General features: G+C 43.0%; 1 protein-coding gene and 1 long non-coding RNA gene across 11 annotated transcripts in view; one reads left to right on the plus strand and one right to left on the minus strand.

The window, feature by feature from the left end:
* The window catches only part of LOC119262029, an 80,244-nt gene that overhangs the window by 22,664 nt on the left and 32,821 nt on the right, over positions 1–24,759 (minus strand). The window lies entirely within an intron of this gene.
* The window catches only part of vit (vitrin), a 50,278-nt gene continuing 25,739 nt past the window's right edge, over positions 221–24,759 (plus strand). For 6 of the 10 annotated variants that reach the window (XM_037532819.1, XM_037532821.1, XM_037532823.1 and 3 more), the window contains exons 1-11: positions 221–352; positions 17,899–17,999; positions 18,145–18,207; positions 18,312–18,468; positions 20,439–20,572; positions 20,685–20,762; positions 21,351–21,560; positions 21,962–22,009; positions 22,505–22,543; positions 22,640–22,693; positions 24,295–24,357. In XM_037532819.1, coding sequence (XP_037388716.1) covers positions 17,966–17,999; positions 18,145–18,207; positions 18,312–18,468; positions 20,439–20,572; positions 20,685–20,762; positions 21,351–21,560; positions 21,962–22,009; positions 22,505–22,543; positions 22,640–22,693; positions 24,295–24,357 — 880 coding nt within the window. In that variant the 5' untranslated portion in view covers positions 221–352; positions 17,899–17,965. Of the gene's footprint in view, positions 353–1,761; positions 2,206–17,898; positions 18,000–18,144; positions 18,208–18,311; positions 18,469–20,438; positions 20,573–20,684; positions 20,763–21,350; positions 21,561–21,961; positions 22,010–22,504; positions 22,544–22,639; positions 22,694–24,294; positions 24,358–24,759 lie in introns of those variants that run through there. The other 4 variants (XM_037532825.1, XM_037532826.1, XM_037532827.1 and 1 more) reach the window with 2 other exon arrangements.

Genomic DNA, 24,759 nt, shown 5'->3' on the forward strand with positions numbered 1-24,759 from the left:
TCTATCGCAGCAACAGAGTAAAGCGCCGCTGAAGAGCAGCGGGAGGACGATCAGACAGACGGCCTCCCCACTGCGGACAGCACCCCCGGCTGCTCCGGGTCTGGCGTCTGCGCTGAGGGTGGGACAGGAGGGAAGGAGGAGGAGGGAGGGAGGAAACTTTCTCCCTTTAATGAGCTGCTGTCCTCCTCCTCCTCCTCCTCTTCCTCCTCCTCCAGCATACCATTCACTCGCAGTGCTGAACCTGAACTCAGCAGCGCGCGCTCTCCAGCCATGCCTCTCGGAGCCTTTTACCTGTGAGAGCCTTTCTCAGCGGCGCCTCGGTGTTTTCTCCACGACTCTCCAGCCTCCACAGGTAGGCTTACCTCGCTTTGCTCTTCGCCCCTGTCCCCTGCGACCCCAGCGCTGGTCAGCCTGTACACAGCGCTTTATATCTCAGCCTGCTTAACGTGTCCCCTCGTTATTTAACTCCTGAGCTGCTTGTTTATGTCGTGCTTGCACCTGGACCGGTGTTCGACCAGAACACTCACCTCTCTCCGAGGCCCGGAGGCTCGTGTGGCTTCATTTGTGAGAATAAGCTTAAAGTTTTTTCCTGAGTGACGCGCATTTGAGGCTTTTCTCATCGTTCAGCTTTGGAGCGTCTCCTTTCTGAGGGACCTCTCATTGAGAAGCCGTGCGCTCTGTTAGCGCTACCTTTCCCACCCGTATTCCGTCATAAGCCCCGCCTCCCGCGCTAGATTGGCTAGAACCTCAATCTCTGTCCGCTGCCTGTGCGTGATCAGCCAATCGTAGCCGAGGAAGGCGGGACGAACCTGAATACAGGTGGGGAAAAAAAAGAACGCATGCTGTTGAACTACTAGTATGGACTTGAATCACTTCGCCTGAAGCCGCTCCTGCAGATTCACTCCGCTTAAAGGGGAATTCCACCAGGTTTTTCAAAATTTTCGCATAGCTGGGATGTAAACAGAGCCATTTAGAGTGGTGTGGTGTGAGAGTGTGGGTTCTTCGAGACTCGTGTCTTTACTGTGGTGCTGATAGGAACCAGGGGCCGCCACACAAAAATAGACATTTTATTCATCAGTGAACCCATACATGTCATCTGGGTGTGTATATGGAATGTTGATGATGGTAAAATAATAGAAAACCTAAAAAAAAAAAAGACTTTTCTTTGCCTCACATCGTCTTGCTTGTATCCCTCCGCCATACAGGGATTCAAATAAATGGACAGTTTAGGCCAAAACTTTATCACAAAACTCTCAGCGTCTCAGTCATCAGGCAGTGAATTCAGAACCATCTCATGTAGGAACTTTCTGTGAGGAGCTTTTAGAGGGACGTCTGGTTCCTATCACCACCACTGTGAGCAGCTCTGACTGCACGTTTCTCTAGAACGGAGCGTTTCACACCAAACTGCTCTGAACTACTTTGTTGACACTTTACATTTAATTATATGGAGCTTAAAAACTTGGTTCAACTTTCCCCCAGCTTTTCCAGAGTTTGACACCGTCTTTGTTCCCCTTGGTTCAGGGGTGAACGTGAAAGTGTGTCTTTTAAGCATTTTAAATGTGTTTTGTGCTCAGACCTCATTGGGAATGTGATAAATGGCCCATGGCTCTCAGCCTCAGTCAGCTGTAGCTGAAGGTGAACCTGATGAGACTTGCACTGCCTGTCAGTGCCAAGAGTTACACCAGCGCAGTCTGTGAGGTGTCCTGTCAACAAAAAAGATGTGTATGCAGCGCTCTGTATGCGGAAAAAAGGGGGAAAAGTGGCCCTGCAGAGACACGTCCCTTCTCTTCCTTCTCTAATATGCAGGTCCTGCCATCTTCTGTTGTTTAGCAGTGTTTCTCAGTTTGGGATATGGTTTACCGCTGGGACGCCAGGCGTGGGAGCCCTCCCTAACTTCAAACTGCGGGGTGTCTAATCCTGTTAAACAGAGCACCTTGGTTACTTTTTGAAGCCATTCCTGCAGATCAAAACGGTCGTGATTGAAAAGGTGCTGGAGGAATACAACGTTACGCCTCGAGAAGGACTTCAGAGTGACTCCTGATGAATTCTACATGTGGTAAAAGTGCACCGTGCTTTATTCGCGTCCTGCCCGTCCTTGGAGGTTTACGGAAGTTCACTGAGATGACCGTTTAAAGTGCCCTCGCCTAGAGCCGCACACATTCTGATCTTTTGACCCTCGGCCAAATCCTTGCAAGAGACTAACTTGTAAGTACTGCACCAGTGGTGGACAGTAACTGAGTAACTGAGTATCTGAGTAAATGTAATTAGTTTCTGTACTTTAGTATTTTTGGTGTATCTGTACTGAAGTTTCTCCGTTCTGGGCGACTTTTTCCTTTCACTCCACTACATTTCAGAGTCTAATATCCGACTTTTTCCTCCTACATTTTGAGAAATCTGTCGTTCCTTTTGGTTTCTGTGTGTATAAAAACGTCACATGTCAAAACGAAAGAAGCGCAAAGCCAGAGCACCAATCAGGGCCCGGCGGTCACTTTGTTTAGAGCTGGTTTTGACCTGTTGGTCATACCGACCCAGTGCAGCACGCGGTTCAACGTCAGCGCAGCAGCGTAAAACTTTGGGAGAGTCTGTTCAACATAAATGATGAACTAACCTAACTTTGTGTAAATAGAGCTCAATATAGAAATATGTCCACATATGCAGTCGAGACTGACGCGGCTTTTTTCTGAATTTCTACAAACACCATTTCATTTTATAGTAAATGAGTTTGGGCTGGTTTATGTTTATGAACAGACGCCTACAGATCAACATAGTAAAGGAGCTCATCTGTGATCCTGAGTTTAAAGCCAGTTTTTATTCAACTTAAACTTGGAACTAAGTTGTAAATAAATCTGAAACTGAAACTGTGCTTGTGTGTAAAAAGTGATTTCAGAGCCACTCGGTTCTCCCTGATGGAAACTGTTTACCTTCAGTGTTTTGTGCTTCTGATCATTTTAATAGACGTCAGCGTCACTAATTAATGACGTTCTATTAAAAGACTGGTTTACCAAGAGAGACGCTGGAGGACTTTCACCTGAAATGAGTTCATGAAGCCAGTCTGGTTATAAAAATGATAACAGGACATCAGAGCCAGAATTACTCTTTTAGTACTTTTACTTTATACTTAAGTACATTTGAAGGGAAATACTTTAGTACTTTTACTCCAGTGGAGGTCTAAAGGAGGAACTTCTACTTTTACTGGAGGAATATTTTACCTTGGGGGTCTCGACTTTAACTCAAGTACATTGTTTGTGCACTTTGTCCAGCTGTGGTCTGCATGCAAAGAAACGCATAACCTAGAAATGAATGGTAATAATAATGCTTATAATTAAGGAACCGTCTTGATTAGCAGTAAAGAACCTCTGTAGCTTTACAATATGTGTAAGTAACACATGCTTAGTTTGTAATCTGAGACGTCGGCCTACATTTTTCAGTAAGAAGGGTACTTCTGTTAGAACCACGAGTTCTATGTAGAAACATTTCATGCTTAAATGTTTTCAGATTGATGGAGAATACATTGTAGATGGTTCTGGCTACTGTTACAAGCTTGGCACCGTAACAATAGAAGAACCATTTTTGCTGCTCCACTCTTTCAAAAAGAAGGTTCTTCATGGGTTCTTTAGTAAAGACAGTGGTTTTATGTAGAATCATGATCACTCAAAGAACCTTTGGGATGATTAAAGGGTTCTTTCCATGGTGAAAGGTTGTTTAGATTGATGGAGAATGTGCTTATAGATGGTTCTATATAGAACCTTTTTTGAAAAGGGTACTTCTGTTGTTACAAGCTTCACATCGTAACAGTAGAAGAACCATTTTTGGTGCTACATTCTGGTTCTTTGAGGGTTCTTTAGTTAAGACAATGGTTTTATATAGAACCATGAACACCAAAAGAACCCTTTGCATGATTAAAGGGTTCTTTGCATCATGAAAAGGCTCCCTCAGATTGATGGAGAATGTGCAATAGATGGTTCTATATAGAACCTTTTTGAAAAGGGTTCTTCTATTGTTGCAAGCTTGACATCGTAACAGTAGAAGAACCATTTTTGGTGCTACATTCTGGTTCTTTGAGGGCTCTTTAGTAGAGACAGTGGTTTTATAAAGAATCATGAACACTCCAAGAACCTTTTGAATGATTAAAGGGTTCTTTGTGTGGTGAAAGGTTGTTCAGATTGATGGAGAATGTGCTTATAGATGGTTCTATATAGAACCTTTTTTGAAAAGGGTTCTATATACAGCACCAAAATAGGGTTCTTCTATTGTTACAAGCTTCACATTGCAACAGTGGAAGAACCTTTTTGGTGCTACATAGAACCATTTTAAAATGAAAGTCTATACATAACCAAACACACAACACATTTTCCATCAACCTCAAGAACAATTACACCAGGCACAGAACCATTTAAGCATGCAAAAGGTCCAACATAGAACTCATGAACCATTCCCTTTACTACAGAACCATTAAAGAACCCACTTTGGCAATGACTGCTTGGAACTTCAAATAGAATGTGCTGCTTTAGCTTGTGGGCCTGATTAGGTTGCTTGCCTGCTAAATTAAGGACATTTACTGGGTTTAGAGTTTTGTAGTCAATGTTGTGCAGACTTGCCATTTCACTAGCTTTCTGCCATGCTTTAAACCTCACTGACAAAAGAAGAACAATGGACTGACCACCCTAGAGTCTAGACCCCAACACCACTGAATGTGTTGCTTAGACTGCAGAAAATCCAACCTCGGAAAACCCACAAACTCCCAAAAAGAACGGAAGCTGTAAAGGTAGAAATAGCGAAAAATCTGGAATTATATATAGTTGTTGAGGCATCTCAATCTTTCATTCATTCATATATCTTCTATCCTGCTCGTTCTCCTGGGTTATGGAGGGTGCTGGAGTCTATTCACCGGCAGGTTTCTTGGCCTGACAGTACATCTTTGGACCCTGGGAAGCAACCTGCCCGGATACGGGGAGAATGAGCAAACTCCACACAGAAAAGGCCCTGGTTACCCGGCCGGGGAATCAAACCCAGACCCTTCTTGCTGTGAAGCAACAGTGCTAACCACTTGGCCACTGCACTGCCGTTATGCCTGGATATTATGAAGCATACTATGTAAAAAGTCTTGTTGACCTCAGTTGTGGTCAGCTACTTTTTTCCACTCTGCACCAGCTAAAACATTATTTGTAAATATACAAATGCAAGGATAGGCAATAAAGTCGTATATATCTCTTGACCTGGCAAAGTCCACTATTCTGACAACAAGGTTCGGTAACCCTTTATTTGTAGGATTGTCCCAACTGTTGTTAAAATGGAGGGGTAGGATTGTCCCGATTGTTGTCGAGATGGAGGGGTAGGATTGTCCCGATTGTTGTCGAGATGGAGGGGTAGGGTGAAGTGTTAGGGCTACACAGCCCTTTAAACGGAGATTTTTCAGAGGCGCTCTACAAATGGAGAGTTATGAGAAAAAAGTATTTCTCTGTTTAAAAGCCGCTGTGTTGTAAGAACCATTGTAATAGTGTTTTATGGTCATTCCTTCATAGCACGCATAAAAATCGCCAGTAATACGCTGATGTCTCAGTCGCTACCTGGCGAAATTTCCCGTTCCACCTTGAATGGCACAGCAATTACATTCTGGTACGTGAGGTTGCCTCACCATTTAAGGTGGAACGGGAAATCGATCATGAAGCTGGCAATTAAAAAGCTAAGTTCAGCGTCATTTCACCAAAGCATTCTTGGTTAGTCAATCCTGTATTAAATTATCATATTGCCATTGTCAGAAGAAAACCTTGTATCTCGTTTCTCTGTTTTTGACATCATTTGGAAAATGCCCTTTTCCCTTTACATTCTATATAATTTCATGATGAATGGACTCAACGAAATGGCCCAAAATTACTTGGAAAAATCTCCAGTTCCATTGACTTACATTAAAAGTACAGTAGGTTTTTTCCTTCTCCTGTAAAGTTACCATTTTGGACATAAAAGGTTTTGTTCCGACAGCAGCAACATGAACCTTATTGTTTGTAAAAACATCCATTCCAAATTTGCTGCCTGCAACAGGTTCCAAAGAAGCTGGGACAGGAGCATGTTTACCCCTGTGTTACGTTTCCTTTCCAAAAACACTGAATAATAATCAAGCACCACTTGTTCCAGTGTCCAGAATGTTTTGCTGTTCTTCTATAGTTCTTAAATCTTTGCATCCACAAAAGGGCTTCATTGTCGTTTTTAGCGCTTCATTTTGTGCCAGTCTACCGCCCTCACTCTGTTATTACACAGCTGTGCTGTTGTAACATGCAGAATGTGGCTTGGCATGTTGAAATAAGTCCATGCACCAGTCCAAGTCAGAGGAGCTTAAGCCCAGAGAAGTCAGCAGTGTTTCTGGACATACTGCTTAGTAGTCTTAACTTGCATTTGTGAGTGCAGTGCCTGACAGTGTTCATTTGTTTGTCAAAGTATTCCTAAGGCCATGTGATGTCGTCCATCACAGCTTTTTAGGGCGGTGCCCTCTAAGAGATTGAAGGTCTTGGGCTTAGGGTTAGGGTTAGGGTGTGGTTTTCTGCCGTCCCTCTGGATTCCCTGAATTTTTCAATAATATTGCACTGTTGAGGGCGAAATACCTAAAATCCTTGCAAATGCTCAGCGAGGTACTTTGTTTTTAAACTGCTGGATTACTCACTGATGCATTTTTTGGCAACCTGGTGAGCATCAACACATTTCAGGCCTTTCCTGAATGCTGGTTTTATAGGACACAGCATCACCTGTTAAGGATTTCATGATGATACTAGTCTTAAACAGACCCTCAGCTTTTTCGGAATGCATTGCAGGGTTCGATATACAGAACAGGGTGACAAATATTGTCTTTGTACTGTTTTTGTTTAAATACAGATCAAAGTGGATTTACAACTCACTGCTTTCTGTTTTTAATTCTCATTTCTCATACTGCCAAAACGTCTGGAATTGAGGCTTATAAAATATGTAGTAGTACAAATTGCCAATATTCAAATACTTTAACATAATTAAGTGCTTTGGGTTTCATTTTCAAGCAGCTTCGTTGTCCATTTTTGGGGAGTTTGGAAAGGAAATTGTCAGATCACAGCGATTTATGGGCAAGCTCTGCAGCCGAGTATCAGAGATGAAGATGATTTCAGGGACAGGGATTCCCCCAGAAAAAATGACAAGGGAAAGTTGACGAGGCCGGCATGTCAAAAACAGGTCTGAAACGCTGGTCAGGCTACTGTCAAGTATCTAACAGACAATGTTCATAACCTAGATGACGGCCAGTAAGGCAACTGGTTTGGACAAGAACTAAAAATAATTAGCACAATATTTTTATATTACCCTCCTTCAATACTTTTCCTCTTTTTAACATTATTTGATATAATTAAATCTTTAAAGACATCACTACTGAATGATCTAAGTGATAGTTTATCACCAAAAGATATTCAATTTCACTTGTATTTTTGAAAACACTTGCATTTGTGTTTGGGATAGTGTAGTGGGTAACACCTCTGCCACTGTAGACTGGGGTTCAATCCTCCACCTGGGTCAACACCCTACACTATACCAATAAGAGCCCTTGGGCAAGACTCCTAACACCACCTTCACCTACCTGTGTAAAAACGATCAATTTGTAAGTTGTTCGTCTACCAAACGCCATAAATGTAATTTGTGAGTTCCTGCTTGTGTGGGTTCATCACTGTTCATTGCTGTTTCTGCGTGCCAACAGCTCCCCCTTCTGGAGAGACTTCAGATTGCAAACATGAGAGAGTGAGCCAGTGAGTTCTGAAGCCAAGCTCATGTGCCTTACTTATTTAAAAAAACAAGGAGTTTTTCTTCACCATGAACTCAGGAATTCAGATATGGAGTTATTGTACTTTCTCAGTTTCACGTCTGAATCAAAGGGACACTTGTCTGAAATCCTTTCAGGTGGTATGTTGCACTGTGGAAAACCAGTACAAGGAATTTACTCTGTCTAATGGCTCATTATTGCCCTATAATCATCATATTACTATATTACTTTTGTAAAGAGAATAAAACATTATATGTACACACACACACACACACACACATACACATATCGCTGTTGTCGGAACAAAACCTCATATCTCCAAAACGGTAACTAGGAAAAAACCTACTTTACTTCTAATGTAAGTCAATGGAACCGGACGTCTTTCCAAGTAATTCTGGGTCATTTCTTTCAGATTTACACGCAATGTAAAGGGAAACAGGTATTTTCAAATTATGTTAAGAATTTAAAAACACCAAAAATGGAGATATAAGGTTTCCTTCCAACAGCAGTGATTATTTATTTATTGGAACAAAATCACTTTTTGACATAATTTGAAAATACTTGTTTCTTTTCACTTCACAATGTGTGTTAATTTCATGATGGAATAGACCAAAAGAAATGACTTGGAGGGGTGGGGGGCAGTTCCATTGACTTTTTTCTTTATCATATAAAGTCACCATTTAGGAGATACGAGGTTTGTTCCAACGTGTGTGTGTGTGTGTGTGTGTGTGTGTGTGTGTGTGTGAATATGTAATATATTCATCCACCCAGTGATTATCATGTTTTAAGGCTCTGTCGTTATGTGCGAGTCATAAACAAGGCAAAGAGCCATACTGAAGGTACAAGCTGACAACTTCTACACAGGCAATCAGTGCTTGAAATAAAAGGGCCCAGTTAAGTGCAGAGAAGACACCACTGGCACGACTTCACAAACTGCTGAGACACACTGCGGAGTGTGTGTGTATATATAGTGGTGCTGAAGAGAACCTAGTGTGTGGGAAATGATAACCAGGTGCCGGTGGTTTGTGTCCAGCAAGGCTGACCGCTGATAGGCTGCTTTGTAGGAGGGTGTAGGCGAGGGCGTGACGGTAACACTGGTTTGAGAAATCTGGTCACAGACTCACTTGTTATTTAGTTTACTGTTATTTTTTGTGGATGTGTTTATAAATTGATGTCACAAATCCCAGAAAGCACTGATTGAGAGAGAGAGGAGTTCCACCAACGTTTTCAAAATTTCTGCATCATTTAATCGGTGACATGTAAACAGGGTCATTCAGTTGCTTGTGGAGATTTAGGTTTCTTTCCAGTGGTGGTGATGGGAACCAGGCGTCGCCATGACTACAACACAGATATAGACACTTTATTTACCATCTAGAACCACCAGAGAACCTACACGAGTCTTCTGAGTGTTTATATGGATATAAATATTTTTAAAAGGTATGTTTTAAGCTAAAGGTTTATCTCAAAATGATCATAAAACTTGTTTATGAGGTAGATTTAAGAGCATTTCAGACATCTGGTTCCTATCACCACCACTGTGAACTATTCTGACTCCGTGAGTTTATCTAGAACAGAGTATTTCACACCAACCCGCTCTGAATGAGTGAAAAATCCCCTTTAACTGGGAGGAAGTGTAGACAGGACTTTTGTGAGCCTTCATTTACATAAACCAGACTGTTTCATTTCAGTTCAGATGACCTGAGTGATCTATTACTAATGAAATACATAACAGGACACAATCTTCCAAACAGAGGCAGGAAATGAAGCTATGTTTATTTTGTTTGTCATAACTCTGTCGGGCCGTGTTGGTTCAAGCATTTCAGATAATGAATGTGCTGATGGAATGTCGGCTGCTTCCGTCCAAGTAGCTGCATTCATAAGAATGGAACATGTAAAGGCTGATCCTAGGTCAGCAATTTTACTCGGGGACATTCGATACCTGTGGCCCCCCAGGTCGTTTCATATCCTGAGTGGTGTTGGGTTAACCACTTTCAGCTCAAACGGGTCAGTGAGATGTAAGTGTCTGTGCTGCCTTCGCTCAAACGAACAGAGGAATGAACTATATTGTTTGAAAGTGTTTGGACTGGTAACGTCGCGGCAGATATACAGCATAAAAATCACATGATGCTGTGGAGGCACCGCTGCTCAGTGACCTGAGAACATTGCTAGATGACCCACGAAATGGTTTGAGAATGGAGAATGAAAATTCACAGTCATAGTCATTCTGCCAGCCGCGTTTCTCACGGATTGACCGTCCTCGTTTATACCAAAAGTTTCAATACTTCTCAAACTTTTAGGGTTTCTGTGTATTTTGGGGGGTTGGGGGGGCAAATAAACAATAAATTTGCATTAAAATCTGCTCTCTGTGGAGGATTCCATCCTAAATACATAAAGAAACATGCCTCCAATAAATGATGAGCAAAAGATGCTGTCGAATTTGACGTTTATTTTCAACCGCAAAATGGGAGAAATGGGAACAACTGAACTTACGTGGTCGTCACACTTTACTTAGTTAGTCTCCTGGAGATGATCTATGCATACTTACTATTAACAACAAACATTCTGGTGATCAACAGCAACATTATGGTTAGAGTTCGGTTTAGGACATGAGGCTCTTCTACTGCCCTGTCGCGGCTCCACAGCTGAATCAGATCAGCAGGTAATAATAAAATAATCCTCCTCTACAGTAAAATAAAGCTCTGCTGATCCTTCAACACAGTTTAACAGTAAATGGTCTCAAACGCTGGAGTTAATGTAGAACTGCTGATTCACCCTTTAACCCTGAAGATCAGCGCAGACGGCTGGTCACCATAGCAACGCAGACGACAGTCTCGCCCAGCTAGTAGCACCGAAATGTTAGCAAGGCTGTACTTCAGCCTGAGTTATTCACATGTTGCCAACTGATGTTACAGACCTCAAGAGGGTTATTAAAATTACTTCTATGCCCAGCTACTACTGGAAAACACTTAAAGTTACTTTCACAGCACAAAAGCAGCCTTCGGGACGAATTTTGAGAAATATCGGTCCAACTGTCAGAGTGAGCAGACGATGTTGCTTTGGGGAAACGAGAGGAAGACCAAACACATGTTCTGCCACGCTAGTCATTTCTAGGAGTTTATGACTCTAGAATACCGAATGACGCATGGCTTTGTGGTTTGGCCTCATTTTGAATGAATAAAATGCATGGACAGCTGTACATCTACCTGAAACTCCTGCTGGCTCCTAACTGGGTGTATCAGTGTGCTAAATACCCCCTGGTATTCAGGGGTCCTATGTTGTTTGGTTACTACCTCTCTTGCCATTAACTGAGGTCTCCCTCATCTCCTCTACTGTCTTCAATTTGGGGAATTAGGAACAGTTCAGCCTTTCCACCAAATCCTTGGGCCAGTTTTCAGATTTACAGATATCGTCAAGATTTCCCAGAGGAATTCTGGGCCTAGTTACTAGTTGCTGGGCTATGAAGGACCAGCTGGGTGAACCAGTCTGCTGCAGCGCCATCCTGAGGCAGAGCAGCGCTGCAGCTCTAGCTAGATAAGAATACCCATAACAGAAGCTCACATTTTGTTGGTGATGCAACTAAACCAATCAATGTGTCTACATTATCCTAATGAACAACACAACATTATTAATAGTTTATTTTTAGGGACCTAAATCTCTTTGATTTTGGGCATTCGGGGGGTTAATTAGGGGCTCCTGGTCATTTGTTTTATACGTACTGCTATCATATCAGCAAAATGAACCAACCGTGTTCAGCTTTAAACCAGTGAAACATGAGGACGTAGCTTCACCGAGAGGCCAGACACCCTATACGTCTTTAGCAGGAGAGCTTTAGCTGATCTTATCAGGTACTACTGTTTTTACCATGCATCACTGTCTGGCACAGCAACAAAGAGCAAACCAATGTTCTAGAAATCAGGCTTTCAGCCCACGCCTGGGTCTATTGTGCATGTCTGTTCACTTGTTCGCCGTTCAAAAGCACGACTGAATGAGGCCTGAAAGACTCGCAGGTGCAACCACAGGTTTTCACACCTACTTTAAAGCAATACCCCGAATGGGCTCTTTGAGACAAGCTGAGACAACATCCTGCTCCTGCTTGACTCGGCTCCTTATCTTATCCATGGATGTGTCTTTGGAGAAACAATGCGTGGCCCTGCAGGTGAATGCAGACACATTTTCAGGTCACCTTTGAACCTTTCAGTGAACCAAACTCAGTGGAAAGCGCTCAAAGGAAGATGTGGAGAACCACATGGAGCTCCTCTATGTTGTCTCTCCAGAGAACCCCTTTTAGCCCCTTCGTTGTAAGTGTGCTGCTGACTTGGGTCGAAAACAGGGACATGTTCTGTGCACTGCAACCTCAGGTATGTAAAGGGGTATTTACAAAAGGGCAAATCCAACTCGTAATTTGTGTGATTATGAAATTTTCACATTTCTAGGACTACAAGAGAGTGATTGTTCAGAGGCTTGGTGCGTTCAAGGTACTGGCTACCACGGCACTGCAGCGGGAGGGCTCAACGTCTGATCAACTACAGAAACCTCATTGTGGTTCCAAGTGTGAAGTGGGGCGTTCTTCTTCAACAATCCCTTAAAATTAGGGTGTCCAACTTTCTTTTTTATTTCCAGCAGGGGAACACGTTCCAGACTGGGGACTGGCACACTCTTTGCCAAAATATTGTCAATTTTATGTGCTCAAAATATGAAAAACAAATAGAACAAGAACAAGTTACCAAACTACTGAAGATGCTGCTGCACGACCAGTATAGCTCCCAGATTTAGTCTCTCTGCCCTCTAATGTTCATGGTTTGTTTTATATCATTTGAGGCCCACATCCTGCATTTTTCTTGCCTTTCTTTTCTCTTCTGTCTGCTTATCTACCAAAAACAGTCATAGTTCAGTTTTACATGAAGGTTTTCACCCATCCTTTATCCATTAGAATCAAACAGGTAGTTTTTGTTACTGTGCCTTTAAGACTGGTGTTCTGATTCTGAAGCGGTCCACTGATGACCTTCAGTATGACTGGCTGGTCTAGTCTGAGAAAAATACTTATACTTCAGCTGACTTTGTTAACCATAACTGAGGCACGTTGGCTGGTGGGCCACCTTTAACGCATTCTAATAGAAAAGCCATGGACTGTATCGAATCGGTGGGCCACATTTGGCTGGGCGCTGGACTTTGGACACCGCTGCCTTGAAAGAACACACTGCCGACCACCGTTTCTGTATCAGCTATAAACCAGTAATAATTAGAGTGGGCATCAATTGAATATCAGGTATCAGTATCAGGCTAATAGCAGCAGAAAATGCTGTACTGGATACAAGCGGTGGAAAAACGAGTTTAACGTAATCCCGTAACAGATCTCTCCTGAGAGAGCACACGATGTGAAACAGTTTGTACTATTTAAAGAAGAAATCGGCTTGATATCAGGTAATAATTAAGGTTTCAATATTGGTATCAGAAAAGAAAACGCTGTATCGTAAAGCTTAGTACAGACTTAGTGCACTCTTAGGTTATAGTGTGTAAAACTATGGCCCACCGGTGGGCCCTGACCATTTCAGGGGTTAAAACAAGGGTGTCCAACGTTTTTCGACAGAGGCCAGATTGGAACATCTCAAAATACCCTAACAAAATATTATTAACTTTAATAATCATCGCAATTTTAATAATTAAATTACAATATAATATCATGTTTTACCCAATTAAGTCTGGGAGAGTGAAGGCCGGTATGTAAAGCCAGCCAACAATCTTTGAGGATGGGGGGGGGCGTCCTACCCAACCAGAGAACACGGCCCAATGTGCTCTTCTGGACTCCCGGCCACGGAAGGCTGTGGCATCGCCAGGATTGGAACTCGCCCTCTCCTGAAGCCCAGGCCACTGCTTGATGATGGGAAAAGCTTAAACTTCACTCAGGAGCTTTTCAAACAGCTGCTAGTTTAACATCATTTGACAGTTCAACACGCTTGGAGGAGAATGTAATTCTGTTATGCCAGCTAAAAGAGGCACTGACTAGTGTCATGCAACGTGATGGTGGGACGCGAGGGGCAGCAATGCTCTCTGGGTTAAAGACAGCACTTATACCATCATTTAATTTTCCAGTCATGACAACGTCCAGGTCCAAGCCCTGTGTTTGCCTTTTAATCGTCTTTTTGGCTACTGGCCCACACAAGTCCCTTCCCCTTATTAGGCCTCCCTTTGGGGTCCTCTAGTCACAGCCGTTTATTTTGGTCCCATTCTCCAGTAAATACTCCCGTCCCCCCCCAGCAATAATGGGTGGAGACTCCCACGTGTCGGCCTCCGCTTGGCTTTGGTTGCAGGCCTGGAGGAGAACCTAATATAGGTGAACATACAGTAGCTTTTTGGGTTGATGTAATAACAGGTGTTTGGCAAATGACGAGAGCAGTTTCCGCTTTCCACAGCCTCGTACCCTGACTCCCGGCTAATACGCTGCAGCTCAGTCTTCTATAAGACATGCATGTGTCTCAGCATGTTCCCTCTTCCTCTCGTCCTCTCCGTTTTGCATGGCTGTGAGGGATTTTGTGAGGACTTGCCCAAGAGAGGCTGGCGTTCAGTCTGCTCTGGGGAATATGTCGCGTCACGTGAGGGTTTTATAAGACGGTGTACAGCGAGGAGCCTTTTAAAACATTCTCAGCTCTGGGCTGACTTGAAGAAATGAGACCAGCAGAGAACATGTTTCAAGGTATATCAAAGCAAGTGGTCACAATGGGCAGTGTTAGTGATTTTCAGAGACCACGGTTAAGGGATTTTGTTTGGCACAATGTAAACTGCAATTATTTTCAAGAAATAACTGAATTTATTATTAATGCATTATTCATTTGGTATTTTTATTCATATACAGTACTGTGGGAAGGTTTTAGGCATCTAAGCGAATGTTTAAACAGTTGACCTCAGCAGTGAGTTTATCCCAATATATATTTGTGATAAAAGGAGACAGACTTTTTTTTATTTTTAAATCTGAACTTTTAGTAAAATTTTTAGTCAACTAAATCTTTCACTGCAGGTCGATGCAGAGCACTGGTGCGCATTTGTAGCATCAGTGCCATCAGTTCTTTTTTTAATGTTGGTATAATTTAGTAATTGATATGAAAATAAAGTCATTCAGAGCGTTTTAGCATGAAACGGTGCTAAACAACTCTGAAGTCTTTACAAATTCTGCCGTTTTATTTACAATCCAGAAACAACCAGTGAACCTACATAGGTCTCCTAAGTTTTGTAGCTTGTGTTGATATGGTAAAATAGTGATAAATCTGGGAAAGAAGAATTCTAAAGTGTTCCGTTTTACACCATTAATGACTTTTTAAAAAAATACAGCCACAAAACAAAACTATGACTAAGGCTTGGTGCTGTGAAGTCATAAACCATTCAGTCTAGTACATTTCTGTGAGGCACCTTTTCGAGGCACTAACCGGACATCTGGTTCCCATCATCACCACTGTGAACAATTCTAACTGTGAGCTAGTTACTTATGTTTACATCTGAATCATTTCAGCTTACAGAAAATGTTACAAACTGGTGGATTTATTCCCCTTTAACTTGCTGCATCAATACAGACGCCCAAGTATTAGTAAGTGTTCTGAATGATGTTCAGCCGGAACTGGAACTCTGCACATTTGAACGACTCCTTTCCAACTTGCTGCCAAGTCCTGTTTGCAACACCACCTTGAGAATAGTCAATACTGTCATCCACTGTTGGACCACAGCCTCGAGACGTGACACCACAAAAGATTAGTGGATACGGATCCTTTTATCCTAGATTAGCCCTTCAAGGCCCACCCAGGAGAGCGATAGTTCTTCCACAGTGGCCAGTTGAGCCGTACCTGTCCACTCTTCTGAACTGACCAGCTGTCCTCAACTCAACCCCTTCATTAACATCACAAGGGTACCGGCAGTCTCAGGCAGTGTGCTCTTCACTGTGTTCACCTCAGGTTGGGATCGCTGGTTGACCACACAGTCACCCTTAATCATGCTTGACCATCGAATGACCGGGTAGAGGCTGAGATGCTGGCCAGCGTGGAAGGTTTCCTGGCATACCTCTGATAACAGGGATAATTTCAAGGCTTGTCTCCCACAGCGCAATTAAGCTGTGCTGCCCCTTCTTTCTCTATATCAGTCTGCAATCTCTAGCTTGGGATGCTGGGAAGGGGGAGAGCACATCACTAACGAGGGCTGTAATGACTGTTAATCATCTCCACTGGCCTTCTGATTGACTGTCGTCAATAATATACAGAGGCAACTGCTATGAAGAGCTGAGATACATTTGGTATTGATTTTATCACTACATACTTGACTTATTATTATGAGTCAACAGTCTAGTTCAGTATCAGGTTTGTAGGTGGTGAAAATTCTGAGACTCTATAATGTCTTTACCTATGAGGAAACTGGTTAATCTACACTTTCCACACCACAGAAACCTGAGAATAACCGGTAAAATACAAGGCCAGGATACCGAGTTCAGTAAAACCAAGTTACCTGGCTATATGATCTTGATGGTACGAACTAGAGCTTGGTCGGCCAAATATTTGCAGCCATCGTGTTGTGGCTTTTTTTTAGGTCAAGACATCGGCAGGACTCAATTTTTCAATCTCTCGATAATGTGGCAAAGTCTTGAACAGTTTTGTCACTGCAAACACTGAGCAACTTAAAACGAACGCTTTTTTTTAGGAATAGAACTGACGAGAAATAAGAAAACTAAGGTTGTGGATAAAAATCCTAATTGCCAAAAATTGGGGGTAGCTCCGCCCCCAGTCCTACCACATTTTGACTATTTAATACTGTGAGTTTCTGGTGATTATATATGTTTAAAGAGGGTGACAGTTGAGAACCGAACACCTGTCAGTAAAACACAGTTTCACTAAAACTATCAAGAAACAAGATGAAAGAAAGAAGATGCTTCTGTCACTGTAGGTGAGATGCTACAGAAACCTCAAACCAATGTCATCTTCCTTGCACGCGGGCCGAGTGCTTGGCTGTTTTAGGAAATATTTTAGCTCAGAATGTTTTTGTGAGGCTTAATTATTCCTTTTATATAACCCCCACCTTCTCATCCCTTAATAAGACTATATGGCCAAAAGTATGTGGACAACCCTCCTAATGATTGGATTCAGGGGTTTCAGCCACACCCATGTCTAACAGGCGTATAGAATCAAGCACATCGCCACGCAATTTCCATAGTCAGCCATTGGCAGAGGAGTGAGAGCTCGCTGTAAGTGCTATTATCATGTGTCAGAAACTTTGTGAAATGGGTTTTCATGGCTGAGCAGCTGCACACAAGGCTAGGATCACCATGCGCAATGCCAGTTGTCGGCTGGAAGCATGTAAAGCACACCGCCACTGGACTCTGGAGCAGTGGAAACGTGTTCTGCGGAGTGATAAATCACACTTCCATATCTGGCCGTCTGATTGATTGAATCTGGGTTTGGTGGATGCCTGGAGAATGTTAACTACCATAGTGCATAGTGCCAACAGTACAGTTTGGTGGAGGTGGGATAATGGGCTGGAGGTGGTTTTCAGAGTTTGGACTCTTAGTTCCAGTGAAGGGTGATGTTAATGCTACAGTATACAAAGACATTCTGGACAATTACATGCTTAGAGCTTTGTGACAGCAGTTTGGGAAGAGCCTTTCCTGGTCCAGTACCACTGAGCCCCTGTGCACAAAGCGAGTTCCATAAAGACGAGTTCATGAGTTAGGTGTGGAGGAACCCCAGTGGCCTGCACAGAGCCCTGACCTCAACCCCACTGAACACATTTGGGATGAACTGGAATGTTGACTGTGAGCCAGGCGTTTTCATCCATCATCAGTGTCCGACCTCACAAATGCTCTTTTGACTGAATGGGCAAAAATTCCCACAGACTCACCCCAAACTCTTGTGGAAAGCTTCCCAGAAGAGTGGAGGCTGTTATAGCTTCTAAAAAGAGCTTCTTCATATTAACGCCCATAGTTTTGATTTGAGATGTCCAACAAGCTCCAATAGGTGTGAGTAGATTGATTTGTTCCTTTTGTGACAAGTGGTTTTTGGTATTTAAGGAGGTAAAATCTGTTCAATCTAACTGGATCCATTATTGCCACCTCATTGTTTATTACTATGCATAAGGAGTCATAACCTCATTTGTTCTTCTAGGTGTTCGTGAACGGGCCAAGAGAACAACTGGGGAACAGACTTTATCCTCTCTGCTCCTTCGTCCAAGATGTTCAGAGCACCTATTATCACCATTTGTGTTGGTGGGGCCCTTTATATGCTTGTACACTTTGGATCGTATAGATTTTTAGAGTAATATTAGAGGAGAATCAATCTGCAATATGTTCTTCTATGTGCTTATGTTCAGGATTTCAGCAAATTGTGTCTTCATTCTCTTCCCCCCCTTAGCGTTCCTACTGATTTGTAGCAGTGAGGCTAAGCCAAATGGAAAGAACAAGAAGGCAAAACAAGGTACATTCGAACTGCATTTCATTATGTCAATCATTTACATGGGTCTCATTTACATTTGGGGCCTATTGTGCAGAGTTTTATCCAGTCATATTATCTCCACACAGTTGTGCCAGATATAGAGTGTGATGTGAGGGCGGGAAAAATCAGCTACCCCGAGTTTATCGTTAGGTGTCCTACTAGCTGCCGGGAGACCAAGCAAAGGGTGTATGGGACGGGGGTCTTTGCCTCCATATCCAGCATCTGCAATGCCGCCATCCACAGGTAAGTCTGCGTACTGCATTGAAAACAGTTGCGTACAAATCTTACCGTTAACGAGTGTGTGCAAATTTCACTGATAGTCTTGTTATTCATCAGTCTCATCTTTGGCATATCTGTACGTTCAAAGCCATATCTGGTAGGCATGTGTAAATTTGAGCGTCATAGGTTAACAATCTGCTTGATTTGTGATTAACTAACCAGCATTATCATCTATAACACCAATAACAGTAATACTAATAATTTGTGCACATGGTAATCCAGTGCAAAAGTAGATGTACTTATTTTTACATTATTATTTTACATTACACTGGCATGAACAAATGCTTAGCTGGAACTGTTCCATGTTCCAACTAAGTCGTAGTGTTTATTTTGCTGTTTACTCCTTCAAGTTTAACGCTATGAAGTTTGGCCAATAGGGGGAGCAATGCACTCACCGCTCAACCTCAAACTCCACCAACAAGTGCAGCCATTGATGAGCCACTCAATTCTGTTGTTAAAACATCTGCGCGAATGTCCTGTGAATGATATGTAAATGCAGTGCTGGAAGGCTGGCTCTTGATTTCACGCACCGAGGCTTCTATTAGGTGAATTGGCCAAAACCTTACCACGTACTACAGTACACTCTTAAAATTAATGGTTCTTCAGGGATTCCTCAATAAAGAAAATGGTTCTGTATAGAACCAGGAACACAAAGTACCCTTTGCATGATTAAAGGGTTCTTTACATTATGAATGGGTTCTTCAGACTGATGGAGAAGGTGTTGCATATGGTTCTATATAGAATGTTTTTGAAAATGGCACACAAAAGGGTTCTATTGTCAAGCCTGTGACAATAGAAGAACCCTTTTAATTGCTATATAAATCCTTCTCTACCCTATATAGAACCAACTATAGCACATCATGCACATTTTCCATCAATCTGATGAATCTTTCAGGATGCAAGGAACCATGCAAAGGGTTCTTTGAGTGTTTATGGTTCTATACAGAACTAAAGAAGAACTATCCTTTTTTAAGAGTGTACAGTACAGTCCTGGGCATTAGACTACAATAACCATACAGATACAAGGTTCCTGCGTATCCTAAAAAGCCTTATAAACATACTGAAAAGGTCATAAAAGGTCTGACAACATACTAAATGTAGGGATGTCTGATAACAGCATAGTTTAATGGATCTGGTATCAGCTAAAATGAATCTGATCCGGTTCTGATCCTACTTATTGTTTACTCTGCTGTCACATGGAGGCATCTTAAACTTGCATCACGCACGAACAGCAGCAGTGAGGCTCATTTTCTTTAGAAGGTAACAAGGCAGTTGAAATGTCTAACTTTCTTGAACGGTTACAAAAGGAAGATCCACTGCGTTCAAACAAGCTGCCTTTCGTCTGAATCTAAAATGCCAGAGAGCAGCTAGAGACTATAGAGTGTTTCCAATCTGACTGTGCTTCACCGGCCTGACTGCACTCGTTCTGGTTTAAAACTGACATTGGCAGAAATAGTGCGTTACAGACGTTACAGAAACAGCAGCTAATGTGCGCAATACGAAACTGCAGCATATTCACTTTTTCCGTTTGTACAATACAACCAACCTGACACCCCAAATTAAGGTGCAAGACGATTCCTACATACTGTGTCAAGTCATCATTTATGTTGAACCAGCCCAGAATAGCTTGCAAACCAAAAACGTCCAGCAGACAGTAGTCTTGTGGTCAAAACTGACCAACGATGAAGGGCTAGAGGCATCAGAACGGACAAGTCCTACACAGTGAAAGGCCATGTTAGGATCATGCCATCTGTTTTTTCAATAGGTTTGACTACAACAGACATTTAATACATCACGTTGGTGTTGCTGTGTGGTGGAAATGCTATTAAAAAGGTGTTCAATTCAGTCAGTCCATATCAACCTCGTCATTCTCAGATCTAAACCCCTGCAGTACTTTTGACAAATGAAGTGAGACTTCTGTGGTTTTTCTCCAGTGGGGTCATCACCAATGCAGGAGGGAAGGTGATTGTGAAGAAGATGGCAGGCCAGTCGGATTATAAGGGTAGTGCCGCTAATGGCGTAAGGTCGCTTTCCCTTCCCAACTGGAGAGAGTCTTTCATGGTTGAAGGTAACATAAACCACTGTGAAGAGCTAAATTGAACTATGTGATCGGAGATGTTTTTGCTTAGCCCCAACATTGAAAGTAAGCTGATGTGTCCACACTTCTGCTTTCATTTCAGTGGGCAAACCAAAGAAAGGAGTGATCTACCCCTCTACCCTGGACTACACCCCTTCAAAACCCACCACCGTGAAAACAGGTAAGAGGCCTTTTGTGTCACTCTGTATTGGATGTTCAGAGTAATCTGATGATGACATGCACGTCATTGTAAGACTGAAGGCCTTATGTTATTCTTAGCAGATCTGTAGAAATGGGAAGCAGGGGCTGAGGTATTCTAAACCTTTGGGAAGATCTTGTACCAAAAGAATCCCAGTTCCAATGGGCAAATTTTATACCTGGAGGTCAGGTTGTCATCCTATAGCAGTGGTCACCAACCCTCCTCCTGGAGATCTTCTTCCCCACCAAGTTAAGTTCCAATCTGCATCAAAAATCAAATCCCTGACACTAATGCATCTGATCCAAGCCAGCGAAGAGCTTCTGTAGAAGTTATTTAGCTGGAACAGGTGCCGCAGAATGTGGGTGGAATGGAAAGCAGGTCTCCAGCATCAGGGTTGGTGTCCACTGTCTTACAGAATGACATAGTGTGCCAGTGAGAAAGCCGCGTACAAGTAGGCTGAGGTATCTGTGCCTCAGGCTGTCTTAGTCCAACAGCAGTGGAATGCAGTTAAACACTGCTGTTACTGTAAAAGTTGTCTCCCCCCTCCCTCGCCCATCTGTCTCTCTGAAGGTCAGAAGGAAGCCAAGGCCTCGCCAGTCTCCACCGCATTTCCAGTCACAGCAGCCCCCGAGCCAATCACAACAACCTTGTCGGAGCCAACCACCATCTCTACCACCGTCTCCACCACCACAACCACCACAACTCCACCTCCCACAACTCCTACGCCCTCCACCACCACAACCAAGCCTCGAGCTGCTGTCCATAAAGTCCGAGACGCAGGTTAGCCTGTCTCTACAATCTGCGCAGACTCGCTCATGTGCAAGTGACATCCACATAGAAAATACAGAGTCTCCTTTACAAATGGGTCATTCATTCTGTGGTGGATTGTGGATTTGTAAGAAAATCTAACACAATCAGTAATAGCAGTCCCTGATCCGCTGTGAAGGTACAGTATGCTGAAGTTCCCAGCACCACGTTACCCTGCATAAATGATCATTCAATTGAAGTCCTCCTTTACGTTTGTATGACGCATGTCATGCAAGCCATGCAAACTGTAAAGAGACACTTTGGATGATAATTTTGAGGGAATGGCATCAAATCTTTTTATGTGCCCTGAGCAGGTTGGACTCTCATTCTTTCTTTTTCACTACCTCTAAAGTTTCCCCCTCTCTCCAATTCAGGCAGCAGTCACCCATACTTTGCCTCTGTGGCTGCAGCAGCCAGTGCAAGTAAGTACAGTATGCATGAAGCAGCCTTCTGCAATGTTCTAGCCTTCGCTCTCTGGTCATTCTGGGTCTTCTGGGTTTTTGGTTTCCTTAGTGTCCTGTCTGATGTTAAGCCAGCCTGTCCGAAGTGGCCTGAAAATGTTTATACCGGAGGAATACATGCCTTTTTTGTGAAATTGTGGGTGCTATGGCTAGTGATTATAGTCTTCAGCAAGCACGGTGGTGTAGCTTTCTCCAAGCCTTTACTTTTATTAACTGCATTTGAAGCTGATGCTCTAAGCTGTTGCTGTGAGCACCCGTAGAAGAAGCAGTGTATATTTGTTTAATGGCCAATTCTATTACCTATTCCTGACTAATATGTCAGTCCAGTGTCGGCACTAATAATGGAGCAAGAATTAAGTATAAGACTGAACCATATGATGATACTGGCTCTATCCCATGTTGCCTGAATGACCATGTTAAACCACGTGAATCATTCTGTCTCAACATTGGCTATAGGGCAGTCACAGAACGGCCAAGGAAAGGGTCTTCCTCAAGGTACGTCCCCTTTTGATGTTTTCAGTTGGCACAGAGCAAGTTGTCACCTGGTACTGTACTGTCATCCTAAGCTCTGAATGTTACGTTTCTCCAAAGCATTCAGAGGCGGTCTTGCCCACGGCAGTAGATTCTCACCCCGCATCAATCCAGGTAAACTCCTTTCTCAAGTTTTTAAAAGAAAGTGTTGCCCAAAATAAGATGTTATATATCTTATATTCCAAGGTAAGATTAGAAATGCTATGTGCTGTTTGGTTTGAGTCACCTGCGTTCTTTATTATGCTGGTTAAAGTGGTTTTCCTACCTGCTGTCCTCACAAAACAAATGCTTGATTTGTCTGTGCCATTGCTTTCTAAAAGGCTTCAATAATAATACTTCTCCTTTAACATACACTAAATGTACAAAAGCACTGGCACACCTTCACCTACACAATCTAAATCCATAGGCTTTAATATGGAGTTGATCCCCCTTTGCAGCTGTAACACCGTCCACTCTCCCGGGAAGCTTCCTACAAGATTTTGGAGAGTGTCTGTGGGAATTTCTTGCCCATTGATCCAGAAGAGCATTTGTGAGGTCAGACAAAAATGCCGATGTTGGGCGAGAGGGTCTGGCTCGCAATCTCTGTTCTAGATCATCCCAAAGGTGTCTATTGGGGTGGAGGTCAGGACTCTGTGAGGGCCAGCCAAGTTCTTCCACACCAAACTCACCCAGCCATGCCTTTATTGACCTTACTTTGATCACAGGAGCTCAGTTGCAAAGTTCTTCCCCAAACTGTTCCCACAAAGTTGGAAGCATACAGTTTCCCAGAATGTCTTGGTGCTGCAACATTAAGATTTTCCTTCACTGGAACTAAGGGTTCTAGGCCATCCCCTGAAAAACAACCCCATATCATCATCCCTACTCCACCAAACTTTACAGTTGGCATATTGTAGTCAGGCAGGTAGCGTTCTCCTGGCACTGCTCCAGAGTCCATCCTTTACACAATAACATCACTTACAGTTGTCTAGGGCAGATCTAGCAGGACAGATATTTCACAAGCTTTGTGGCAGAGGTGGCATCCTATCACAGAGCCATACTAAAGTCTCTGAGCTCTTTAGTACGACCTTCTTCTGGAGACTGCAGGGCTATGTGCTTAATTTGATCTACCTGTTAGCAATGAGTGTGGCTGAAACACCTGAACTCAGTAATTAGAAGGGGTGTCACAAAACGTTTCACTAATTTGTTCTAATATTAGTGTTTGTGTTTACTGCTTTTTAGCATATTTTTTTAAATCTGGTGTCTAACACTTCCGCACATCACTGAACACCACCGTTTCTGAAGACATCTGTTTACAGCTCACTTTTCACATCCGTCCAAGATTCCTAAGAAACTGCCCAGATTAGAGGACAAGCACTGAACGGTGCTAAAAAGTAGACACACCAATGGATCAATGCTACTTGACAGTTTGTTGAAGTCGTAACTCATGCGTTTTGCTGGTGACACTTTGGAAAGCAGGGTTTTTTACATGTGGTTTGGAAGCTCAGATAATTGCTAGCTTCTAAAAGAGGCGAAGACAAAGAAGGGCCATAGAAACCTTTCTGAGTGATACAACTACTTTTTCTATGTTCACATAGTCTCTTAGTTAGTTTTTGAATAACTACACATTATGTAAATGTTTATATTCTGCTGCATCTCATTAAGATGTGGGTACATTTCTATGAGGCCACAGAAATTATTTATATGTACACATATTAAACCTGCCTTCTGTCTTCTAGGTGTACGCAGGCCGGAGGCAGGTGCCACAATCAGGAGGCAGCCCTCAGTACCTTCCTCTCCAGGTTAGCAATACTGGCATTCAGTCCTATTACATGCTACAGCCCAGACTACAGACCTGAAGGATGACTGCAATGCAGAGTTTAGGCTTTTCTCCGGTTTGTTCAACCATATTTAATTACTAAGCCCATGAGCTGCAAGGTAAACTCTGCAAGGATGTGGCCCACTTGGGCATGAGTAAGACATCCCAGCCATTTCCCAAGGCCTCTGCATGCCCACGCCACTCACTGACAACTGGTTGAGTACTCTGAGCATGTAAGAACAGAGATTGAAAAAAATGACATACAGTACTGTACAGTAGTGGTTAGTGCAGCGTAGAGCAGGGGTCGGCAACATGCAGCCCCGGAGCTGCAAGCAGCTCTTTTACTGCCCTGTTGTGGCTCCACAGCACAGACCGCTGGTCCCAT

Source organism: Pygocentrus nattereri, chromosome 22, assembly GCF_015220715.1.
Source record: "Pygocentrus nattereri isolate fPygNat1 chromosome 22, fPygNat1.pri, whole genome shotgun sequence".
NCBI lineage: Eukaryota > Metazoa > Chordata > Actinopteri > Characiformes > Serrasalmidae > Pygocentrus > Pygocentrus nattereri.